The sequence below is a fragment of the Sceloporus occidentalis genome, unplaced genomic scaffold, assembly GCF_023333645.1.
Source record: "Sceloporus occidentalis isolate IW3139 unplaced genomic scaffold, rSceOcc1.0.p SCAF_4, whole genome shotgun sequence".
Lineage (NCBI taxonomy): Eukaryota > Metazoa > Chordata > Lepidosauria > Squamata > Phrynosomatidae > Sceloporus > Sceloporus occidentalis.
This window is the reverse complement of record NW_028316984.1, coordinates 160,199,721-160,223,518: the sequence shown is the minus strand read 5'-3', so window position 1 is coordinate 160,223,518 and position 23,798 is coordinate 160,199,721. Positions and strand designations below refer to the sequence as shown.

The window sequence follows — 23,798 nt, the reverse complement described above, 5'->3', positions numbered from 1 at the left end:
GTGACCAGGTCCTGAGTGGAACTAATGATGTACTGCATTGTGTAGAGCCTTGAGTGTTGGATTACAACTCTGGAGAAGAGGGTCCAAATCTATGGCCATGGGAGTGTGTTGGGTGTCTCACATTCCCTCAGCCTCAAAGGAACCAAGGAAACACTCCTCTGGACAAATCTTGCCAGGAAAACCCTGATAGGTTCGCTTTAGTGAGACCTTGGGCCAAAACACACTGCAGAAATAATCCAGTTTGACACCTCTTTCAAAGCCCTGGCTCACTGTTAGGCAATTCTGGGAACTGAAGTTTTGTGAGACATTTAGCCTTCTCTGTCAGAGAGAGAGAGAGAGAGAGAGAGCTAGCTCTGGTGCCACAACAAACTACATTTCCCAGGATTCCCTAATAGTACTGAGCCAGGGCAGTTGAAGCGGTCTCAAACTGGATTATTTCTGCAGTGTGTTTTGGACTTTAAATTTGATAGCCCACATCCCAGCTGCAACGTCACTTAGATTTAATCTCCCCTTTGGGCAATTCCTCAGGCTAAAGGGTGTCAAACTGGACTATTGGTGCAGTGCAGATGCAGCCTGAGAGAAAGTAAACACAGTCCTCTCTCTTTGCTTTCGTCACAAGGACCGAACTGCGCAGGCGCAGAAGCTCCGCCCCTCGAGCTTTCCCTCGATAGATGGTGGTGTCAGTCACGCGCCTTGGGGGCGGGGAAAAGGGGGCGGGGCAGGAAAAACAAAAGGCGTGGGGAGCGCTTACGTCATCCCTGCGCGACGTCTCCCGAAGGGCGGGGGGAGCGGCCCGGTTGCTGTGGCGCCGGGCGCCTGTCATGGCGGCAGCCGTCGAAGAGCAAAGCGCCATGGAAGCCGAGGTCTCTGCCCCGGTGGCGGGCTCCTCCGAAGAGCTGGTGGGAGAGCTCCTGAGAGACTCCCTTCGCCTGCTGCCGGAGTTGGTGGGGCAGGTGAGTGGGCGGGAGGGAAAGGGGCGGACGAGGAGGAAGACGGAGCTGGCTTGCTGTGTCCGGAGAGGCCAGGCGTCCTCCTTTTCCCGGACGCGTCCTCCACTTCAGCCTTCCAGCCCAGGAGGAGGCTCTGGGTTCCCTCCCCTTTCGAGAGCGCCTAAGAAGAAGGGATTCAAAGATATATTATAGCCGTGTTACTCGGTGGGATCAGTACCTGGAGAGGTCTTATGTAGCCCCTTCGAGAGCAACTGAAAAGAAGGATTCAAAGACATAGCCAGGTTACTCTGTAGAATCATATGTAGAGAGGTCTTGTGGCCCTTTTGAGATTAGCTGGAAGGAAGGATTCAAAGATCTAGCCCTGTTACTCTGTGGGATCGGTCTGGAAAGAGATCTTAACCTAACCCCTTGGACTCTAAGGGGAAGGAAACATCCAAAGATCTAGCCCTGGTCTCTGGAATCAGCATATAGAGAGCGATCTTGTCACTCTCGAGGCTAACTGGAAGGAAGAAGTTCATAGAGAAGTCTTGTAGCACCTTTGAGACTAGAATCATAGAGTTGGAAGAGACCACTAGGGCCATCCAGTCCAACCCCTTTATTCTGCCATGCAGGAAATCTCAGTCAAAGCATCCCCAACAGATGGCCATCCAGCCTCTGCTTAAAGACCTCCAAGGAGGGAGACTCCACTACACTCCGAGGGAGTGTCTTCCACTGTCGAACAGCCCTTGCTGTCAGGAAGTTCCTCCTAATGTCGAGGTGGAGTCTCTTTTCCTGGAGCTTGCGTCCATTGTTCCAGGTCCTATTCTCTGGAGCAGCAGAAAACAAGCTTGCTCCCTCTTCAATATGACATCCCTTCAAATATTTAAACAGGGCTATCATATCACCTCTTAACCTTCTCTTCTCCAGGCTAAACATCCCCAGCTCCCTGAGTCGTTCCTCATAGGGCATGGTTTCCAGACCCTTCACCATTTTAGTTGTCCTCCTTTGGACACGCTCCAGTTTCTCAACATCCTTTTTAAATTGTGGTGCCCAACTGGACTCATATTCCAGGTGGGGCCTGACCAGAGCAGAATACAATGGCACTATTACTTCCCTGGATCTAGATACTATACTTCTATTGATGCAGCCTAAAATCACATTGGCCTTGTTAGCTGCCACATCGCACTGTTGACTCATATTTAACTTATGGTCTACTTGGACTCCAAGATCCCTTTCAACGTAGTTTCATTCAGCCAGGTGTCCCCAATCCTATATCTGTGCATTTCATTTTTCAACCCTAAGTGCAGTACCTTACATTTCTCCGTGTTGAATTTCATTTTGTTAGTCTTGGCCCAGTTTTCTAATCTGTTCAGGTCATTTTGAATCTTGATCCTGTCCTCTGGGGTATTAGCTACTCCTCCTAATTTGGTGTCATCTGCAAATTTGATAAGTATGCCCCCAATTTTGTCCTCCAAATCATTAATAAAGATGTTGACTAACTGGAAGAAAGAAATTGGTAGCATGAGCTGTCCTAGACTTTGATCAAAATGCATCTGAGGGAGTAGACTGAAGTCTAGGAAAGCTCATGCTGCCAACATCTCTCTCTTTCAGTGAGTCTCAAAGGTACCATAAGATCTCTTTACATACAGATTTTTGACCTTCAAAGATATAGCCCTGTTAGTCTATAGAGAGATCTTGTAGCACCTTGGAGACTAACTGAAAGAAAGAAGTTCAGTCTACTTCTTCAGATGCATTTGGTAGAATGGAAAATAAGCCCTCCCTGCATTGCTCCAAATGCACTGAAGTCTGTGAGAGCTCATGTTGCCAACCTCTTTACAAGATCTCTTTACATACAAATATTTTTTCACGTGTTTAACTTCTCTGTGTTTCTTATCCTTTTGCATCTTATCCTTCAGAATACCTTACTGGGATTCTGTCCCAGGTATCTATTGGATCACATGCTGCTGCTGTACTTAATATATTAAAATACCAAAGTTTACTACTACATTCCAGCAGGTGATGGAGCTCAGATAACCTCCAGCAGGTTTAGGGCTGTGTTTTGGCTTAGGATGGTAGATTTCTGATATTCAAAGATATAGCTGTGTTAGTCTGGAAAATCAGTATGTAAAGAGATCTTGTACCCTCTTGGAGACTAACTGAAAGGAGGAAGTTGGCAGCATGAGCTTTCCTAGACTAAAGTCTACTTCTTCAGATGCATTTGGTGAAGTGGAAGCCAGGCACAGACATATATATGCCATTGGTATATGAGGATGTCAGTTCAAATTGCAAATCCTTTTGTGTATTAAAAGTGGACCTTCTACTTCATTTCCATTTGCTAAGGATTTGCAATTTGAATTGACATCTTCACATACCAATGGCAAATAGATGTCTGTGCCTGGCTTTCACTCCACCAAAAGCATCTGAGGAAATGGACTTTAAGCCTAGGAAAGTTCATGCTGCCAATTTCTTTCATTCAGTGAGTTTCAAAGGTGTTACAAGACCCCTCCACATAAGAAGCATGGATTTTATATTTATATGGCTGTTTTTAGCTTTTATTTGGTCCCGTACTATGTTTTCCTCCAGTGTCCTACATCTCACGGTGCCTTGTCCTCTTTTGCTGGGAAAGAGAAGCCGCATTGTTTGTGAAAGACGAAGCTTACTTGGTAGTGGGGAAGGGGAAGAAGAGCAGGGTGGCCAGGCGTCCTCCTTTTCCTGGATGTGTCCTCTATTTCAGCCTTCTTGCCCAGGAAGGATCCTCAAATTTATCCCCTTTTGCAATGAGGACATTTCTGGTCACTCTGGGAGAGAGAAAAGAAGCCATATCGTTTGCTTAGAGAAGCTGCGACAGCAGTGGCTTTCTGTGAGCATGAACCTCCTATGAAAACAATGGGTCTCTCTCGGGGTTTAAAGTGTCTCCCTTTTCAAAGATGCCGCAGACCTGCCTTACTTTGTTGTTGTTGTTGCTCTTGTTGTGTGCCTTCAAGTCGTTTCTGACGTAAGGGGACCCTGAGGCGAACCTATCATGGGGTTTTCTTGGCAAGGTTTCTTCACAGGGGTTTTGCCATTGCCTTCTCCTGAGGCTGAGAGAGTGTGACTTGCCCAGGGTCACACAGTGAGTTTACATGGCCAGATCAAATTGGGACCGAAGAATGGATATTTGGGTAGTTTTCAGTAAACTGTCAAGAATTTTGGATTGCCATTTGTTGTTGTTGTCTGCTTTCAAGTTATTTCTGACTTACAGTGACCTTAAGGCTTCATGGGGTTTTCTTGGCAAGATTTGTTCAGAGGGGGTTTGCAATTGCATTCCTCTGAGGCCGAGAGATTGTGACCTGCCCAGGGTAACCCAGTGGGTTTACATGGCCAAGCCTTACAAAAGTCTCTTTTTTATTAAAAAATAAATCAAATCTGGCCTGTGTTTCAAGTGCTTTCTTCCTGCTTTTTCTTCTCTGGGGTTTGAGCCGCTTTTAAAGCAGTAAGTTGGTGTGTATCTGAAGGGGTTGTTGTTGTTGTACCAGTCTTGTAGCCCAACTGTGCTACAAAGGAAAGTCCAAAGTTGCATGATGTGTATATAAGAACATGAAATGTGAGAAGCATGAATCGAAGAAGCTAGGAATTGTACAAAAAATGGAACATATAAACATTAGAATAGTTGGTGTGAGTAAACTGAAGTAGATAGGAATTCTCATTCAGATAATTACATAGTGTTTTATCCAGGGAATGACCAACTATGAAGAAATGGGGTGGCATTAATACTATATGATGCAGTAAAATGAGTAAAGACATATAATGCAAAGTCTGACCAAATAATTTCTGAAAGACTTAATGGAACACCTGTCGATATCGTCATAATAAATGTTTATACTTCCAACTATAGAAGCAGAAGAAACAGAAATCAATACATTCTGTTGAGGTATCCAAGAAGAAATTGATCAGACATGTTAATCATAGGTGACTGGAATTCAAAGGGAAGAAGCAAAGTAGAACCAGACACTGATGGCCTAGAATCAAAAAGCAGGAGAGTAATTGATCAATTTTCTGAAGCCACCAGGTTTTGTTGCTGTTGTTGTGAATACTTTTTAAGAGATTTGAATAGACAACTCTATATGGATATCATTGAATGGCCATTACAGAATTCAAATAGACTGTAGAATAGGAAGCAGAAAATGGAGAAGCTCTATTTTTAATGCAGAAACAATATCAGGAAAAAGATTGTGGCTCAAACCATGAACTTCTAATATTAAAAATTTGTATAAAGCTAAAAAAGTACACTAAATCAATCATACTGGTAAAACACAATCTAAAGATTACTCATAGAGAATATGAAGATGTGTAAATAATAAATGTATACTACTGAACCTAAATCAGAAGAATTTGGGACAGAAACCAGAGACATTGCAAAGGAAGAAAGCAAAAAGACTATCTGTAGCCAAATGGAAAGAAAAGCCTAACTGAATGATTTATGCAACTCTTCAAACAGTTAAAGGATAGATTAAAAGTAAAGGTAACAGAAATAGGGTCAGAAACCTACACCTGACTGTTCAGAAATCTGTAGAAAGAGATAAAGAGAACTGTTATAATAATCAATGTAAAGAAATGGAAGGCAGCAGAAAAGAAACATGGGTCAACAGTGTGATACGGCAGCTAAAAAGGCCACTGCAACTCTAGGCTGCATTAATAGAAGTATAGTGTCTAGATTAAGGGAAGTAATACTGCCACTCTATCCTGCTTTGGCCTCACCTGGAATAATGTGTCAAATTCTGGGCACCACAATTCAAAAAGAATATTGAGAAGCTGGAGCGTGTCCAGTGGAGGGTGAGTAAAATGATGAAGGGTCTGGAAACTATGCCCTGTGAGGAGGGATTTAGGGAGTTAGGTATGTTTAGCCTGGAGAAGAGAAAGTTAAGAGGTGATATGATAGCCCTGTTTAAATATTTGAAGGGATGTCGTATTGAGGAGGGAGCAAACAGGACCCAGAACAATGGATGCAAGCTACAGGAAAAGAGATTGCACCTTAACATTTGGAGGAACTTCCTTACAGTAAGGGCTGTTCGACAGTGGAACACACTCCTTTGGAGAGTGTGGAGTCTCCTTCTTTGGGGGTCTTTAAACAGAGATTGGATTCTTTGATTGAGAGTTCCTGCATGGCAGAGGTTGGACTGGGTGGCCCTTGCGGTCTCTTCCAACTCTGTGATTCTATTCTAAGAGAAGCCAAAGGCAAATTTAAGGATATCAATCCTGAATGATTAATGGGGAATACATTATATGATCAGGATAAAATAAAAAGATGACAGAAGTGATACACTGAAGAATTATATTAAAAAAATGAAAGAATAACTGATTACTTCAAAGTAGAAGTTTCTGATGAAGATGAGGATAGAAGGAAAAGGTGATGAAGAAAGTGAAGTGAAAGCACTTTGGATAAAGCACTAGGAAAAGATAGCATAACAATACAACTGTTGGTTTCACAGTGTAAAAAAATCATCCACAGTGTAACACAAATCTGCCAACAAATATAGAAGAAGAAAAAACAATGGCCCATAGACTGGAAATGTTTAGTATGCATTTCAGTCCCCCAAAAATGGGACATTAGGATTGTAGTAGTCATGGGACTATTCCACACAAGCAAAGTGATGCTTCACATTTTATGACAAATATCTAATATATATGGAATGTGAAATGCTAGATGTCCAGGAGTCATAAAATGAAAAGGCACTCAAAATCATATTTCAAACACACATTAGCTAAAGGAGTACACCGAAGAACTTCAGAAGAAAACCAGTCTGTACTTTATGTGTATGAGAGCCTTTGACTGTAAAAACAAAACAAAAAAACAAAAAAAAAATGAAAAATTATGGATTGCTTTAAAAGAAATGCAGATGTCACCACATTATTGTTAGAAAATAACAAGAATTTGGAATCATGAAACTTAAGAAATGAACTACAAAATCAGGGTTACAGTCAATTATTTAGAAAACATTTTTAAAAAAGAGACCACAGGTGATTTACATAACTTTAATATACTTAATGAAGACATTGGAATTCTTAAATTTTTTCATACTTTGGCTCGGTCATCAGTCAAAATGGAACATATAGTCAAGACATGAGAAAAAGATGAAAACTTGGATGGATCCCCTTTGCATATCCTCCCACCCTGAGGCCCTGCCATCAACAACAGAACAATACACAGATTAACATGGGAATCACTCCTCCCTACCCAGCGTCACACAGTATGTGTGTGTATGTATGTATGTATGTTTTCATGGCAAGATTTGTTCAGAGGAGGTGAAATAGGATCATCTATTTCTGATTTCTGTATGCATGTAAAATCTAGGCAATGGAGAAAGATGACAGGAAGAAGATCAACTCATTGGAATTGTAATATTGAGGGAATGTTTAATACATACAGTTGGACCTCCATACTCATGGATTCTTTATCCATAGTTTCAACCATCCATACCTTGAAAATATTCAAAAAATATTAATTCCAAAAAGCAAACCTTATTTTCCTGTTTTAGAGAAGGGACCCAATTTCAGTATGCTATTATTTATAATGGCGTTTGAGCATCCAAAGATTTTGGTATCCATGGGGGTGGGTGGGTCACAGTCGTCTAAAAGCCCACTGTATCAGGGACTGTCAAAAAGGCAAAGTAATGGGTCTGAGATCAAACCAAGCCTGAGCTCTCCTTATAAGACCACGTGAGTACACTGAGACTATTGTACTTAGGACATAACATGAGACAGCATGACACATCGGAGAAGATGATTAATATTTGGTAAATTTGAAGATAGAAGGGAAAGACCCAATGGGGGTAGCCAGAGCTCTGAGTTTGCAAGACCTGAGTTGGGTTGTAAATGACCAGGGGTTTTGGTAGTGTCTGGAGCTCATTCATAATATTACCATACATCAGAGCCAACTGGACAGTGGATAAGAACATCTACCATGATTTTATTGGCAATTGCTGATGTAGTGAGGATTATTTCTGGACATAATTAATAGGATTTCAAGTAGCGTGTTTTACTCTTTGGATCTTTTAATGACTCCGCTCACATTTGGTTTATCATTTACGATTGCAGCCTCATGGCATATGTTTGCTACCATTTTCTCTGTGATTTTAACAGACTAGTTACCAGTGTGTAACATAAGTTCACAAGTTTGTTAAAACATATAAATATGAGATTGTATCATTTCATTCCTTCACTTTTAAAAATAATTTAAAATCTCAATTCTGAACTGTGTGCTAGCAGAAAATGTGTGACTGGCAGATGCCCAATAACTCATTGGAAAAGAATATACAAATATTCAAATCCTTGAGATACTTAAAGGATTGAGTCCCAAATTAGTTTACTGTATATTTTAAGGAAGGGGATAAAAAAAATTGGTAAACATTTGCACATTGTAATTACCATCTGTTAACACATGAGTTCAAGTTTTTATATGCACAGGTACATATACACAACCACACATGTAAGTTTGAAATTTTATAGCCTTTAGTTGGAAAGATAAGAATCCCTTGTTTTAAGTCTTGGCTTGTGAAAGCCCTCAAGAAGCCTACACTATTAAGCTAGACAAAGTGTGGAAAACACAGTCCCATCCTCAAAATCTTCTCTTGTATCCTTGAATCTTTACATGTATTTCAATTAATGATAAGCACATATTGATTTAGGAGTAGATGGTTTGTTTACTTTTAGCTGCACTGCCAGTAAGAAGTCTGCTGGAGTACAGGATAATGTCTAGTGCCCAAAGTTTTAAAAGTAAGTTGAAAAGTTGGAGATGGGGAGAAGACTCAAGAATCTTTTGCATTTGTTACAGTGACAGATAATTAAAAGATTCAATAGCTATATTTTCAAGTAGTTTGATCAAAGAAATTCAAGGAGGAAACAGAATTGGTCACAGTCAGTAAACAATCTAAGATACATCTTTGATAAGTACATCTAGGAGCTGGAAATGAGATGACTGGAAACTAGTAGTCAGGTTGTTTGAAGCAATGTTTTCTTCAGTGGATAAATGGTTGGATTTAGACCTGCGAAATGCATATTCAAATCCTCATCTCTGTTTTGGGTTTATTCTGTGGTCTTGGCCATATTCTAACCTCAACCTCTCATTGCTAGGATGACTTTATTAGAGCATTGCTTAATGGTTGAATAAAGAGAAAGATAAATAAAAATTCAATAAAGATGAAAATCATTGTCAAAAGTGGTGGCATAGGTATTTTCACTCAGATGTAAGTCTCATTGAACTTGGCAAAAATTACTCCTAGATCAATTGTATAGGACAGTACCCTAAAAGTACTATATAAAGTACAGTCGGCCCTTCTTATACACGGATTTTTTAATACATGGATTCAAGCATCCACAGTTTGAAAATGTTCCAAAAAAGTATAAATTTCAAATATCAAACCTTGATTTTCCATTTTGCTATGTCATTATATTTAATGGGACTTGAGCATACACGGATTTTGTTATACACGGGGCATCTTGGAACCAAACCCCAGCATATAACAAGGGTCTACTGTATAGAGTTTTTATCTGGAAAGGAAAGGGAACTGGTGGATGTCTTTTTGAAAAATCGCTTTCACTCTGCATAGTATCTTAAAACTATAAAATTCTACAGTTGGGCAATACCTTTGTTAAGAACAATCAAGATTCTTGGTGCAAAAAGGATAGAGGTGGGGGGGGGGGGAAAGAAACAGGAAAAGGTGAAAATTAATCTCATCTTCATCAAATTATCAATAAATTATAATTGCATAAAGATGTCTTCAATCTGACTGTGAAAGCAAGCACATTTTATTGAAATCAGTGGGAAGCTGTAGATCACTGCCTTGTTGCTCTATTATGTTTATTTATTATTTTATTTCCTCCTCTTTATTTCAGAGGCTTACCTTAGCGTGCATGGTTCTCATTTTGTCCTTGCAGTAATCTTCTAAATAGGTTAGTCTGACAGAGAGCAGCTGGTCCAAGTGAATTTCATGACTTGAAATGGGATACAAATTGGTATTTTCTTAGACTGACACTACAGTATTTACTACTAATACTCCACTGCCATGCTGACAATTTTGGGTAAATCTCTGTTTTCATAGGAGACTCATGCTCACAGAAACTTTCTAGTCTCTGAATGTAAAATGCCCTGCTCACACAGCTCTGCATGCCACCTGAAACACTTGCCCACCTTTTGACCAGAGTTTCTAAAGTGGCTCACAACATTAAATAAAATATACTATAATCATTATAGGAATTGGACATCTGATTGAATTGCCTTCGTCCCTTCCCTGCTTCATACTGATATGGAGGTCATTATAGTCCATCTTGAATATGTAGTGGGTGCATGAAACTACACCAGTACATCTACCTCATTTTAAATCTTGTGCTTTATTTGGTGGCTTCTTAATGGTTGATAGAGATGATTTATGCTAAGCGATATGGATTGGCTGTCAGATCCTGTTTCATGCTCAGAGGCGCTATGAACATTGAATTTAACTTTATATTTAAATTTAGAACAAAATGAACTCTGAAGGTTCAGCAGCAGGAATGGGAAATATGTGGCCAACTTTAAAAATACCCAGAGCCTTTGCTGCCAGATTTGATGGCGGTATGTTTCAGAGTACATAATTTTCATTCTAAAGGGAAGTGTGTGAGGAATATGCACTTGTGTTAGAGGGCAATCATAATACCAGAAGCCTGTGGGAAGTCCAGTTTACTAAAAGATTTGTGACTTATTCTTGTGTAAAAATATTCTTCTCCCACAACCAGAAACGTGGTGGGGGAAGAATGCCACTGTGCCAGATTGTGGGTGTGTATTATGCATTCTCTTTAGGGTATCCATTAGAAATCTGAATGGTCATGTGGCTAGAAATGATGGGAACAATAATCCAACATAGTTGAATGGTATCAGATTGGAAAAGGGTAATCTCTGGATGCCAGCAAAAATGATTGTACAAAACTGCTAAGCACAAAAGCAATATATGACTGAATACTAGTTGCTGGGAAGTAACAGCCAGAGATGGTTACCCAAAGCTTGGAAATATTTCCTTTTTTTTTCTTTTCAGATTTATAGCTTCCAGATCACCTCCCAGACAGCATTAAAGGCATAGATTCTAGCAGTTGTAGTGCATTTCTGGATAGGCAAAGAGGATGAACTAGAGCTTAGAAGTTTGTTTTTTGGACTAACTTCCAGAATTCCTTATCCAGTATGGCCAGTGGAACATTTCTAAGCCCTGTGGCTATTGTGCTTAATGTCTGGTTTGGGCTACCCATGAGGTTCAATTTGGGCACTGTGAGAAGCAAGCTACTAGCTCTGATAAACTGTTGGTCTAATCCAACAATGTTGTCCTTCAGTCTTACTAAAGGGAAACCCTGATTTAAATCTAAATTTAAATCTTAATCTTTATATGTGGTTACCAAGGCATTTACATTGGAGTCTCATGTGATTTGAATTATTTGGCTTTTGAAGATTAATCTTGGAGAAGATGTGGTGAAAATTAACATTGACTGGAGCAAGCTTCAAGCAGCATCACCAGTTCAGCCTGTGCTGCTCTTTAGTGCTCTTCAGCAGCATATTTCAACATTACAGGTAAATGTTTTTTCTTGGGTACTTTTAATAACCCAGTTGCTCAAATTTATCCTTAAAAGCAAAAACTTCATCTTTATGCTACTATACAAGAAAATGGTTCTGCTGTGCTTCCTAAAGAGCTAAAAAACAACAACACACACACCCTGCTTTCTGGAAGAGTTAGGAGAATGGCATTACAAGTTACTCTGGGTTAAGTAGATTTCACAAGGTAGTCCCGTTGATTTCTGCTCTTCCATTGTAAATGCAGTACATTTCCATCTGTGGTAGGTTATAATTAAGCAATAACACGGCAGGTGTGTGTCATGCTATGATAATGATTCCATGCGTTGGGTGAGTTCTGCGGTTGTGGAGTGCTTTCTGTGGATCAAGAAGTGGCATTATCCCAGCAGGATACATCCTGGTGTGTGTGTCTGCAATTAACCGTATTTCCCGCACAGATTTTGTTTAAGTAACTTGTTAGACATTTAATATTTCATCTCGTGAAGTAACCAGTTGCGATGTTATATCACTCGTTTGACATTAAATCTTTATTAATGTTACGTTGCACTACTTGCATCATTTCTTGGTGTCAGATCAGTTGCTAGAACAAACAATGAGAATACATCTGTAATTGAATTGCTTCCCTATTTAATTAGGGTGTAAGCTGTTAGCAGCATTGACTATGCAAACCTCATTGGTGAAAGAAAGAAAGAAAGAAAGAAAGAAAGAAAGAAAGAAAGAAAGAAAGAAGAATATTCTAGGTTCAGCTCCCATATGTTCTTGCAGGGTTTGTATAGTAGGATTTTGCAATTGATTATACATTGTCATCCTAATGATTATATTGTCATTCTAACTTTAAATATAAACTTAAATTAAATGTAAAAAGCAGAAGACCTTTTTGGACAACAAGCACAGAAAAGTCTCTTGTGCCTTTCTTCACAACATGAAAAACCGCTTCTGTAGTTTGAGAACTTTACCTTGTAATTTAATAGTACCAATTTAAGTGTTTCTCTCTCTAGTAATAGTGTAGCAATAGCCTATAGTTACAACACCCAGGTTGCTTGGAAGAATTGTTGATGTGTTTGTCATTTTATAGTTTTTTACTGTTACATACTTTGCATGTACTGTTTTTGTGAGCTCATTATTTGGCTTGTTTTAATGCAGATACTTTCAAAAATGTAATCCAGTGTCACCCATTAGCTTCCTTGTGTCTTTTTCTGTATTTGTTGGTTTGTATGTTAAATATGAAAAGCTGAAGTACCTTTTTAAAAAAATAGAGAATAAGGAGAATTTATTTTGCTTCTTTGAATATGGGCTGTTTGGGGGAAATGAATGATCTGGAGCTCAGTGTTTGTGTTCTCTCATACCTTTTGGGTCACTGCTGTTTCAAGTGGAGATGTTCCCCATGATGTAGTGTTAAAGAAAGAGATTTAACAAAACAAGAGTCTTACCTATCCTGATAAGGAGCAAAAATACTTAAGCTTTAAAGTTCTGAATACACATTAAAATGACATGTAAATTAAGTGGAATTCTGTTAAAGTCTTCTGCTTTAATTTGGTATGCAGCATATGAGTAACACACAGATTTGCTCAGGTAATCTGGACCCACAAAAAGGGGTATTTTTAATGTACAGATCAGTAAAATGAACTGATGAAAAGGGGAAGATACTTGGAGATGCAGTATTTTAATTCTAATTTGATTGAATAACATATGCAAAATATGTTGGCATATGGTATTTACAATTATTTTTAAGAAAATAAAAAAGGTATTCTGTCAGTTTGAGTCTTCTCTCTTTCTCCCCTGCCTAGCCATTTATAGAGAAACTCCAGTCTTTGATTAAAACAGAAAATACCACACCCACTGATGATTCCAATAAGACAGAATGCAGACAGTGTGAAATTAATTCAAATGTAATGGATAAAGATGTGCAGATAGAAGTGAAGCAGACAACCTGTGGTTCTGACAACCTGAAAATAACTCATGTTGATTTTGATCCAGAAGTAGTACAGATAAAAGCTGGAAAAGCTGAGGTAAGTGACTCTTGGGACACCACCTATTTTAATTTACACCATTCTTTCATTTTGAATTGCTATAACAAAAACTAAATATAAGTTCTGTTGCCTACAGATTGAAAGACGAATATTGGCCTTCATTGAAAGGAAGCAAGCTGAGATCAATGAAAACAACGTCAGAGAATTTTGCAATGTTATTGATTGTAATCAAGGTAGCTTATCCAGTTGAGCTTTAATTTCCTTAGTCTTTTAAGCATGATTGCATGCCTCCCTAGTTTTGAACAGCTATTTTTCCAAGTTATTGAAAATCAAGCCTAGTCAGATTGTCAACAATATAAAACATACTGGTTAAGCAAAATTTAGAGATTTTCATTTCTAAAATATTTACTTCTAGAATGCCCTGATCAACAACCACTGATAAAAAATCTAGTGACCCTGAAAAAGCTTTCCCATACAGTGGGTCCTTGGCATTCACTGATATTTGGCTCCAGGACCCCTGTGGGTACCAAAATCCACAGATGCCCAAGTCCTGTTAAATACAGTGGCATAGGGAAATTATACAAAAACGGCAAAATCAAAGTTTGCTTTTTGGTGTGTGTGTGTGAGAGAGAGAGAGAGATATGGAGGGCCAAACTGTATGTTTGTTTTTCTAAATCTAGAGTATTTCTGTGGACTATAATGGAATAGTGTAGGGTAACTGATTTGTAATCTCCACCTCTTAAATAAAAATGTGATTCAGGAGACAATTCTTTGCTTGCCTAATTGACAGTAAGCTCGATTAGGCTGAATGGGAGATACTTGAGAGTAGATATTTATAGAGTTGTACTCTTAAACTTGCTATGGAAAAGTATTTTGAGGGTGATGGGAGGAGTTGCTCATGCCTGGGATGCTCTTCTCACAGTGACTCTAAAACCAATTATTATATTTCCCTTTGCACAGATCTGTTTTTTCACTAATTGATTTTTGCTCATCACATTAAATGTAGGCACTTGGAAATAACCTCATGTTTACTGCTTTTATGATATCTAGGTCTCAGTAATTACTTTGAAATTCTAAAACTTGAAGGGAAACGTATGTTTTTAAGTTGATAACATTTAATATTAGGTTTGATACTTTTGGTTTATGCAAATTAAACATTGTAGAAACACTAATCTAAGATGCAGCAGTGCTAATTATAGGATATTGATTTCACATTATTTGATATCATGAACAAGAAAAGAAAGAGACTGACAGTATAAAACTGTTCCTAGTTCTGGTTTCTTTTTAATAAAAAAGCCAAACTACACGACATGTGTGTAACTTAGGGAATGAGAGAATCATCAGTGTTGAACAGGCCTAGTTGCATAGTGAAAAATTGTTTCAAGATTCTAATTTTGTAAAAAGGAGCACAGAAACTTACAAATAAGTGGGCATAAAAAGTAGACATTATAAGAGCAATAAATATATATAGATGTTCGTATGAACAGTTCATAAACCTGTGGGCGTAAAATTCAAATGTACTCTACAGGCAGTTCAGCTATTATATGACCATTGCTCTAAAAATTTATTCTTGTATATTGCAAGAGCTGCATGCTCTCAAGGAACTATTCATCCAGCTCTTTCTGCCATGTGATATTGAAGATAACAGTTGTTGAGTAGTTTCCCCAATCTGCCATTCAGCCTCACAATGTATTTATGGTGAACATAGAAGCAAAACAAGTTCATACAAAGCATAGAAGATGTTACAGAGACAGTAAGGGATAGGACCTGGTAACATTTTCATCCTCTTGAGTCTCTGTAAAGTCTAGGACAGTTTCCCCCAGCATGTTTGCTTCAGGTGTTTTGGACTGCAACTCCCATCTGCCTCATAGATTATAAACAGTGGTCAGAGATAAAGGAAATTGGATAGTGAAATAAATGAAGATTGCCAGGTTGGAAAAGTCTGGTCTAAACTAAGGGAAGTACCTTTGACATGTGGGTCTAATCCAATTTATGGAGGTTTTCTCTTTGCCCACCTTTATCAGCCTTTATCTCCATAATTGATAGGGAAAAAGTGTTATATAAATCCTAATAAGGTGTTGCAGGAACTGAGCTCTGGTTTTCTTAGACTAGGAAGATTTTTCATGGAGCAGCTTGGCCTCTTCACTGTTTGCCTTTCAGTTGGTAGTGGAGATTGCTTAATTCCAGCCAATTCCTAATTTGCCCCTCTGGATATTTTTATTTTCTTGTTTTGTATTTCATGATTTTATACCTTATGATATGTAATTGTTTACTGGGACACAGTCTGAATAAAATTTAGTGTAGAAAGATGTGATGAAAATAAATTGCTCTTTTGTCAAAGTCTTTTTCTTAGCATTTTGCTAAAAAAATTGTCTTTATAATCTTTTCACAAAATCCTTATCTTGAAGTAGATGTCTTTTGAAAAATCTCGGTGAATTTCCCCTCCAACATCTATTTAAATTCCAGGCTAAGGTCAAAGGCCTACTTTGTGAAAGTTTGGAATGAATTTTAGGCATCTTAAATGTCTGTACTAAGGATCACTTTTACAAAAATTCCTTAGAAAACAGCTGTGCTAGGACTGATGCAGTGTTCACGCCCTACCCAGGATTCAAAAGTCATGTGAAGGGTAAGTGCTACTTTTTATAATATCTGTCACTGTAATTAATAAATGACTTATTTCATTTATCTGTATACTTTGTATGTATTTCTTCTAGCGTTAGTAACTGAAGATGGTACTGGTCAACAGAAAGATTTAATTAAATTAATATTAACCAGTGCTTAGAAAGATTGTAATTAAATAACCCAGTTCTACATAAAAAAATTAGGCATTACCCTTATGTTCTCTTAGTGAGAATAGTCAGCTGGAGAATTAAGTGTAAACTGCTTTGTTTGGGCTGTAGACTCTGTGAATCTGGTACTCCTGTTAGGTAGTGTTCTTAGGAGTGAACAACAGATGAATCTTATCTATTAAGCTGAGCATGGCAAATTCTTTTAGAATCTACACACTGTTCAAGACCATCTAGTACTTTATAGAAACTAATTTGAAAATGCGTTCTGCCATGCAGTTTATAGTGAGTGGAGTATTAGACTATAACATGGAATCATCTGTAGTATGTCTGATAAGAGCAGTGGAAAGAAGCATAGGATGGAGATGTTTATTCTTCCCAAGATGAAGTGTACGAAGAACAGGAGTACTTAAATAAAGAAGGAAAAGTAAGTGTGAAGACTACAGAAGTTAACTGTATGAAACCCATACAACAGAATATGGTTTACTGCAGTTTTATGTTGATGATAAAGCATAGGCTGAGACTGTTTAGCATGATATGTTCTTTTAACTGGCATTATGTGTCTAATCCATTGTTGTTTTCTACCTATTGTTGTTATTATGTTTATTATTTACTATAACAGTTTTTACTAACTTGAAAAACAAGTGAGACTTATACGTAAAAACAGGATACTGCACTGTAAAATATACCCTCTTGGCAAATGTTCTTACTTATTAATTTTATATGTATAGATACTTTATTTGCAGTTTTTAAATCCCTAGTTTCTCGGGTTGTAAATACCTATGGCCCACAGACTAGAAGTGAAAGCGCTTATGGGTCCAGTCATAAAAGCACTCTCTCCCGAGATTGTGGGAATCAAGCTGTAGAAGAGAGACTACAAAACATTGAGACTCACCTAAGGTTACAAACAGGTTTGTGTGCTGTCAGTTTATATTTTAACTCTATACTGTGATTCTTTCATTGTAAGAAAGTAGCAAAATAATAAATTCAACATATCCCTCATACTCTGCTCCTTGCTTTTTATACCTCAAGTCTCCAGAAATGGAGAAACATGAGAAATTGATTCCAATTTTTAATCCTGATGGACATAATTCATAGGTTAGATAAGTTCTATGCTCTGCATTTTTCTGTATTGCTGTCCCATTCTGTAACCACCACCATTGCTACCTCTAGGAATCCCTTTCATAAAAGATGTAGTCCAAAAAAGTAACTTTTTCATAATCTTGTTCTTCTATAATCTTAGGAAGATTGACTTCTTTCAGCTTGTTCATTAGAAATGTTCATATTAAAAGGATTGTGAACCACTTATTTTCTTCCTTGTCTGGCACACTCATTGTTTTTATTCACTTCTTTCCAGAAAGGTTGCTTAGGCAGGCTGTGTTTGATTGTAGAGACATACAGCTCCTTCATGGGCTTGCTGTGTGGTGTCACAAGGTTATTGCTGACTTCTTTTCCTAATCTATATAATGCAAAGTATATTTAACTTGTAAAACTCTTGTGAAAATCGGATATGAAAAATATTTATCTCACTTTGATTCTTAAGAACACATAGCCTGTAAAACTAAATGAATTTGTTTTTTTGCCCTACTAGTCAGGCTTCAGTTTCATTGCAGCACACCTGGATTTTGAAGCAGAAGGCCACAATATGTGCACATAATTTTCAGAAGGAAAACTACCAAGAATTAAATGTAACCAAGGATGCCACACATGATTTCTGATCAGTGTAGATTGTGTGTGTGCCTTCCAAGTTGCCTGTTGACTTATCGAGCCCACATGAATTCCATAGAATTTTCTTAGACAAGGAAATCACAGAGGTGATTTTGCAAGTTCATTTATCTGAAATCAATCTAGATTACCCACTCATTTAATTAAATCTGCTTTGATTAACTATGGGACATCATGTTTTCAGAAAGTAAGAACTTACATGGAGAGTAGGAATTTTTATTTTCTGACTTTGATTTTCATCAAAGCAAAATACTGTCTACTGAACAAAGCAGCTGAGCACCAGACATACTTCCATATATCAGGATGTAGCTGTTGCTGAACTTATTTTCCCCCTCTTCCCTCCCCATTCCTTTTCTCTTGTGTGTTATTTTATTAAATATGGGGCTCTCACTCTTTGATCCATCATATTTTAGCTCCTAGAATCTCTGACCCTTTCGCAAGCTGGCTAGGACTTCTAAGACCAAAGACTGAGAATCATTGTCTTAGACTTGTAACCTTGTTAAATAAGTAAACAAATAACTTTTTACATTTGTATTTGTAGCCCTTGATCCATACTTGGATGACCTTCCAAGCAGGATCTAAGTAGCCTGTTTCACCAGAGCATTGATATGTCATCATGTGTTCCCCACCCACACTTTGTTTTGACCACATCTTGGCTCCAAAAATAAATCAAAATAACCCGATAAGATTTTCCTTTTTTTTTTTTCAAATACTCATAGCTATGTTTGCTTTTCTGATGCTTTTTCTGATTTTTAAATATGAATTGTAATGCAGGCAGACCAGTACCTAAAGACATTTATCAAAGGATAAAAAAGCTTGAAGATAAAATTCTTGAACTGGAAGGGATGTCTCCTGAATATTTTCAGGCTATGGTGAGTAACCTTTAGTCTAGGTCTCTTGTTCTGAATAAGATACCTCCTGAATCTCCCTCCCTCCTCTGTGTTTACTGCATGTTTCTGTAGTAAAGAAAACTGCTTCTGTTGCAACCAACAGTTTTTCATGATTGTCCCTTCTCAGTCACAGCATGATAATCTCCATCAAGAAAAACTGATCTGACAGCAGATTGTGAGGTTCTGGAGAATTTATAGGACATTTTGAGGGAAGATAGCTTAGGATTTTAAATTGTTTTGCACCATGTTTTTCCTCTTCCACTGGTCCAAATATTTTTCTCTTGCATGCACCAGATCCTTTCAGAAAGGTTGAAATGCATGCCACTGGTCATTTGTATGATGCATGTTCCAGAAACCATGGGGATATGGAGACAAAGTTTTGATTTATTTTCCAAGGAGATTTGGAGGGAGGGTTGGGGGGGGGGAAAGTGTTACTACTATTCATTACAAGTTTGTTATTTTAAGAACACAAAAATTATTAAATGCTTATATGATACAACTGTACAGTATTGTTTGGCACAAAATTATCATGTTGCTATACCCCATCCTATATCAGAAGACCTCGGGACATCTTACAAAATAGCATTAAAACAGGTTAATTAATTTTAAAATATATTAAACAATATAATCAGTTAAAAACAGATTTTCTTAAATTAAAATTTTTGAAATTATCAATAATAGTCTTGGGTTGAATTAATAAGGCCCATAGGCTATGGCAAACTACCAAGTTTTAAGATGGTACCTAAATGACAAGAATGTTTTGGCCTTCAAGGGGAGAACATTCCACAGTTGGGGTGGCATGGCTGAGAAGGCCCTGTCCATGTCCCAACACAATGTATTGACCTCACTGATGAGATATGGAGGACCTCCTTCCCTGGCAGCAGATCTTAATCCTTGGGCAGGCATATGTGATGAGAATCACTCCTTTACGTATTGAGGACCCAAGCCATTTGGGGCTTTAAATGTCATCATGTGCACCTTGAATTCAGACTGGAAACATATTAGCAGCCAGCAATGTTCTTTTAAGACTGGTGTTACATACTGTCTATGTGATATTCCAGTCAGCAGTCGAGCTGCTACATTTTGCACTAGCCACAGCTTCCAAGATTTCTTCAAGAGCAGTCCCACATAAAGTGCATTACAGTAGTCTAATTGGGAGATTACCAGTGTGTGGACTAGTGTGGCTACTTGATGTCTGTCCATGAAAGGCCATAACTTTCAGCCACCATCTTGAAGGAGAGAGAGAGGCAGGCGAACTCCAACTGCCTTCCTAGAAGAAGACTAGCCCTCCCTTCAGCCACCATCTTGAGGGAGAGAGAGGCAGGCTAGGTCCAACAGGCCTGTCTGGAAGAAGACAAGCCCTCCCTCTGGTCCATCTGCCTTGGTCCAGGCCTCAGGGGGAGAGAAGAATGCTGGACCTGATCCCCTCCCCCCCACCATTCCCTTCTCCTTTTGTGTTGTGTCTTTTAGATTGTAAGCCTGCGGGCAGGGAACTGTCTGGTTAAAAATAATAAATGTAAGCCGCCCTGAGAGCCGTTAGGGCTGAAGGGCGGGATATAAATACCTAAATAAATAAATATAAATAAATAACTGGTGCACCAGTTGAAGCTGGTGCCAAGAACTCTGAGCCCCAGAGTCCACTTGGGCCTCCAGTAACAGGGATGGATTGAGGAGCACTCCCAAGCTACATACCTGCTCCTTCAGGGTAATGCAGCCACATGATGAAAAAAGGTATTGGAAATTAATGTTTTACATAGTAACCTCAGCAAGAATTCTACTTGCACAGAATTGGAAAAATAAAAATAAATCTATCAATAGATGACTGTTAAATTACTAGAAATGATGGAACTTGATAAATTAACCAGTTATCTAAATGATATGAAAGATGTAGAGAACCAATGGCTCTGGTTGTATTGCAAATACAGTTGGCAGAAATAACAAAGATGAAGGTGCTGATGTTAAATAAGATGAATCTCACTTTCTGAATTATGAAAATGGGCCACTGTTCGAGTTTCAAGCAGATAACAAAAATCAGAAGACAGAAGTAAGTGAATCAAGTCTACATGAATCCAGAGACATAGGAAGTCAGTGTTACGTTTGTTATTGTATTGTAGAGAATGTGATGTATTCAGTATATAGTTGTCTTATGGCATGTTTGTATAGTAGCTGAAGTTTTTTATATTTTTGTTTTGTTTTTAAAATCAATAAAAATTAATGAGAAAAAGAAACTGCTGCCAAGCACTCTCGGTGCCATAATCCACTTGGGCCTCCAGTAACAGGGATGAATTGAGGGGCACTCCCAAGCTCCCTACCTGCTCCTTCAGAGAAGTGCAGCCACATCTAGAACAGGCCATTTACTCACTTCCCAGACCTGTTCCAGCTGTTAGATCCCACCCGGATTCTTCATGATTGGCCGGGCTATCAATAAATCATCATTCTCATTATAGGGGAACCAGATATGACCACACATCTGTACATATTGTTCCCCATCCAGCAGATGTATGTGCATGGACGTTTCTTTCAGTTCCTGCAATGCCCCATCTGAATTGAAGTGGAAGATTTCAAATGCTCTTCATTTCCCTTTTATGATGAGCAAGCTTTCAGTTGTTGCTTCTTTCACTGGCAATGGGGAAAGGATTTCTTATACTGATAGGTTGTTGGCTGGAAAAATCCAGGCCTTAGAAATTGGATTGGAACTCCCATGAGCTGTATCACCATAGTCTGTGTTAAGGAATGCTAGGAACTGTAGTCCATCAACATGTAGAGATTTGAACTTCCCACATCCCTGCTATTATCCCTTCTATAGAAATATTTTACTCCTTCTTGCAAGTGTAATAATAGTAATAACCTTTTTTCTCATAGAATTTGTCTGGCAAAAGAAGGAAAATCCAGCAGAACCAAGTAAGTGCACTTGAATGGTGGTGTAACAGACCATATCCTCAAGGTTGTTAGGCTGAGACAGACAGCATTCCTTTCTCCACCCCCTGATACCACATGCATGTTTTTTGTCTATGTTATGCCAGTACATTGTGGGAATCAGGTTACAGTTCAGTTACATTTGGAGGGCAACATGATTCCCACTCCAGCCTAATATATCTGTCCACAATGTTTAATGCTGGCAAAATAATCTTTATTTCATATGTTTGGTGACATTTGATGATTTGACTCATGTTTGTGTGACACTGTGTTCCCAAGTAAAAAATGGCTTTTCTCTTGAACATGGCTCTTGGACCTGAAGTATTAGAAAAGACTTCTGATAGGAAACAGTGGCACTACATGTGCCTAGAGGCCAACAGTGGTGGGTCTGACTTCTTCTCTCACAATCTAGCCAACCCACATGAGAATCTAATGTTAGTATAGCTGTATAGATTTCCACCCACAGAGAAGTGATGATTGGTGATATTCTACAAAACCTTTGAATCTGTCCTAAAATGAGATTTCCACTAGTAACATTTATTTACTGAAATATACTTCAAAGTGTTCTAAGTTGCCAGTATAAGTTCTCCATCAACATTATCATTTATTAGTATAGGTAATAAATTGAATTTGCATGATTTTCCCCTTCCAAAACATTATTTTTGCAGCACTGAAACATTAATAGTATCCATTCAAATGACCCTACTGCTGTTACAGAACCGACTCAGATGTGATAGTCTTGTCTTAAAAATCAAGGATTATTAATAGAGAAATGAATATCTTGGTCTCTTCAGTGTCCGCTTTCTGTCCAATTTCCCTTCTTGTATTGTGGGCTCTTGATTTAATATTAGACTCCTGGCTCTAATAGGAAACCAGGATTCGTATCATGTCCTGGCGGTTTAAGATTAAATAATAGTTTACTGTTTTTGAAATGAAGGAAAACTGTGGTTTAAAATAACTACTTAACAAACAAAATAACCACGTAGCAAATTGGCATATGAAGGAAGCATCATCTTTTATTAAAAGCTGTAACTCTCAATGTTTAGGCAGAAAACTGAAGATGTTAAACTTTCATTTTTTTTCTCTGAATGACAGGACTATTCTTTGGCTGAGCTTGATGAGAAGATCAATGCACTTAAGCAAACATTGCTGAGAAAAACAAATGAAGGGAGGCCCAAGGTAGTTGATCAGCTTCTTTGAGTACAGCAATGTGCCTTCAGCAAGCCTTCATGTTTACTTAACTCTTTTAGACTGTCTGAGTACTGTTTATTTAGGCACTATGGTAAGGAAATTAAACAATACCTGTGAATTCATCTGATTGGTAGTGAAAACATAGACCAAGTGAACTTTGTTTCTTCAAAATGAAGAACTTTTTCGAATAGCATTATAAATACTGCTTTCCTTGTATTGGAAAAACTGTACAGCTGTTAATAAAACAAAAAACCCTTCAGTTTGCTCCATAAAATAACTACATTTTATATGTGATGTCCATGGATCTGAAGACTGTCCCTTGGAATACAGTTTTATCCAGACACTGTTAAGTGAAATGTGATTGTTTATGTAGCTTTGTGAAGTAACCCAAAGATATATGTAGAAAAATAAAGATGATTTGTAATAACTATGAAGTGATGTAGTATGTTAAATTGGCCTCCTTAATTGACCATCCATCTTTGAGTGGTGGAATGAGTGCCTGTGAAGGTGAAATCCATGTGACTATTTCAGGAATGAAATAAGCACTGATAGGTGACCATGTCACATGAAATGAGACTGATAGTCCTGCCAGTCTAGTGCTGTTTGCCCTGACAGTGACTTTTTGAAATCTCAGTTACCAAGTCTTCCCACTCTTGTCATGAGAACCTTTCACTCAGGATGCCAGAACTGAAGCTGTGTGAAACGTCAGAGGCAAAGTTGAATACTCTCACCACTAAAACACAGCTTCAATATTACTGGGATTTCACTGATTACTGGTTTGATTCCAGGCTAATTTTAAGGTGATGATTCTTATTTTAAATTCC

At 38.2% G+C, this 23,798-nt stretch overlaps 1 protein-coding gene across 2 annotated transcripts; it reads left to right on the top strand.

The window, feature by feature from the left end:
• Positions 1–775: 775 nt before the first annotated feature.
• On the top strand, positions 776–23,404 carry MBIP (MAP3K12 binding inhibitory protein 1). 2 transcript variants are annotated; one of them, XM_089522134.1, is made up of 10 exons: positions 893–953; positions 10,422–10,515; positions 11,377–11,496; positions 13,284–13,505; positions 13,603–13,699; positions 16,027–16,092; positions 17,014–17,163; positions 18,752–18,849; positions 21,730–21,768; positions 22,879–23,404. In XM_089522134.1, the coding sequence occupies exons 2-10, from the start codon at positions 10,510–10,512 to the stop codon at positions 22,981–22,983; spliced, it is 903 nt and encodes a 300-aa protein (XP_089378260.1). In that variant the 5' UTR covers positions 893–953; positions 10,422–10,509; the 3' UTR covers positions 22,984–23,404. The 2 variants fall into 2 exon arrangements, with proteins under 2 accessions (XP_089378258.1, XP_089378260.1); XM_089522132.1 differs by lacking the exon at positions 10,422–10,515 and having other exon boundaries at positions 776–953.
• The last annotated feature ends 394 nt before the right edge of the window (positions 23,405–23,798 follow it).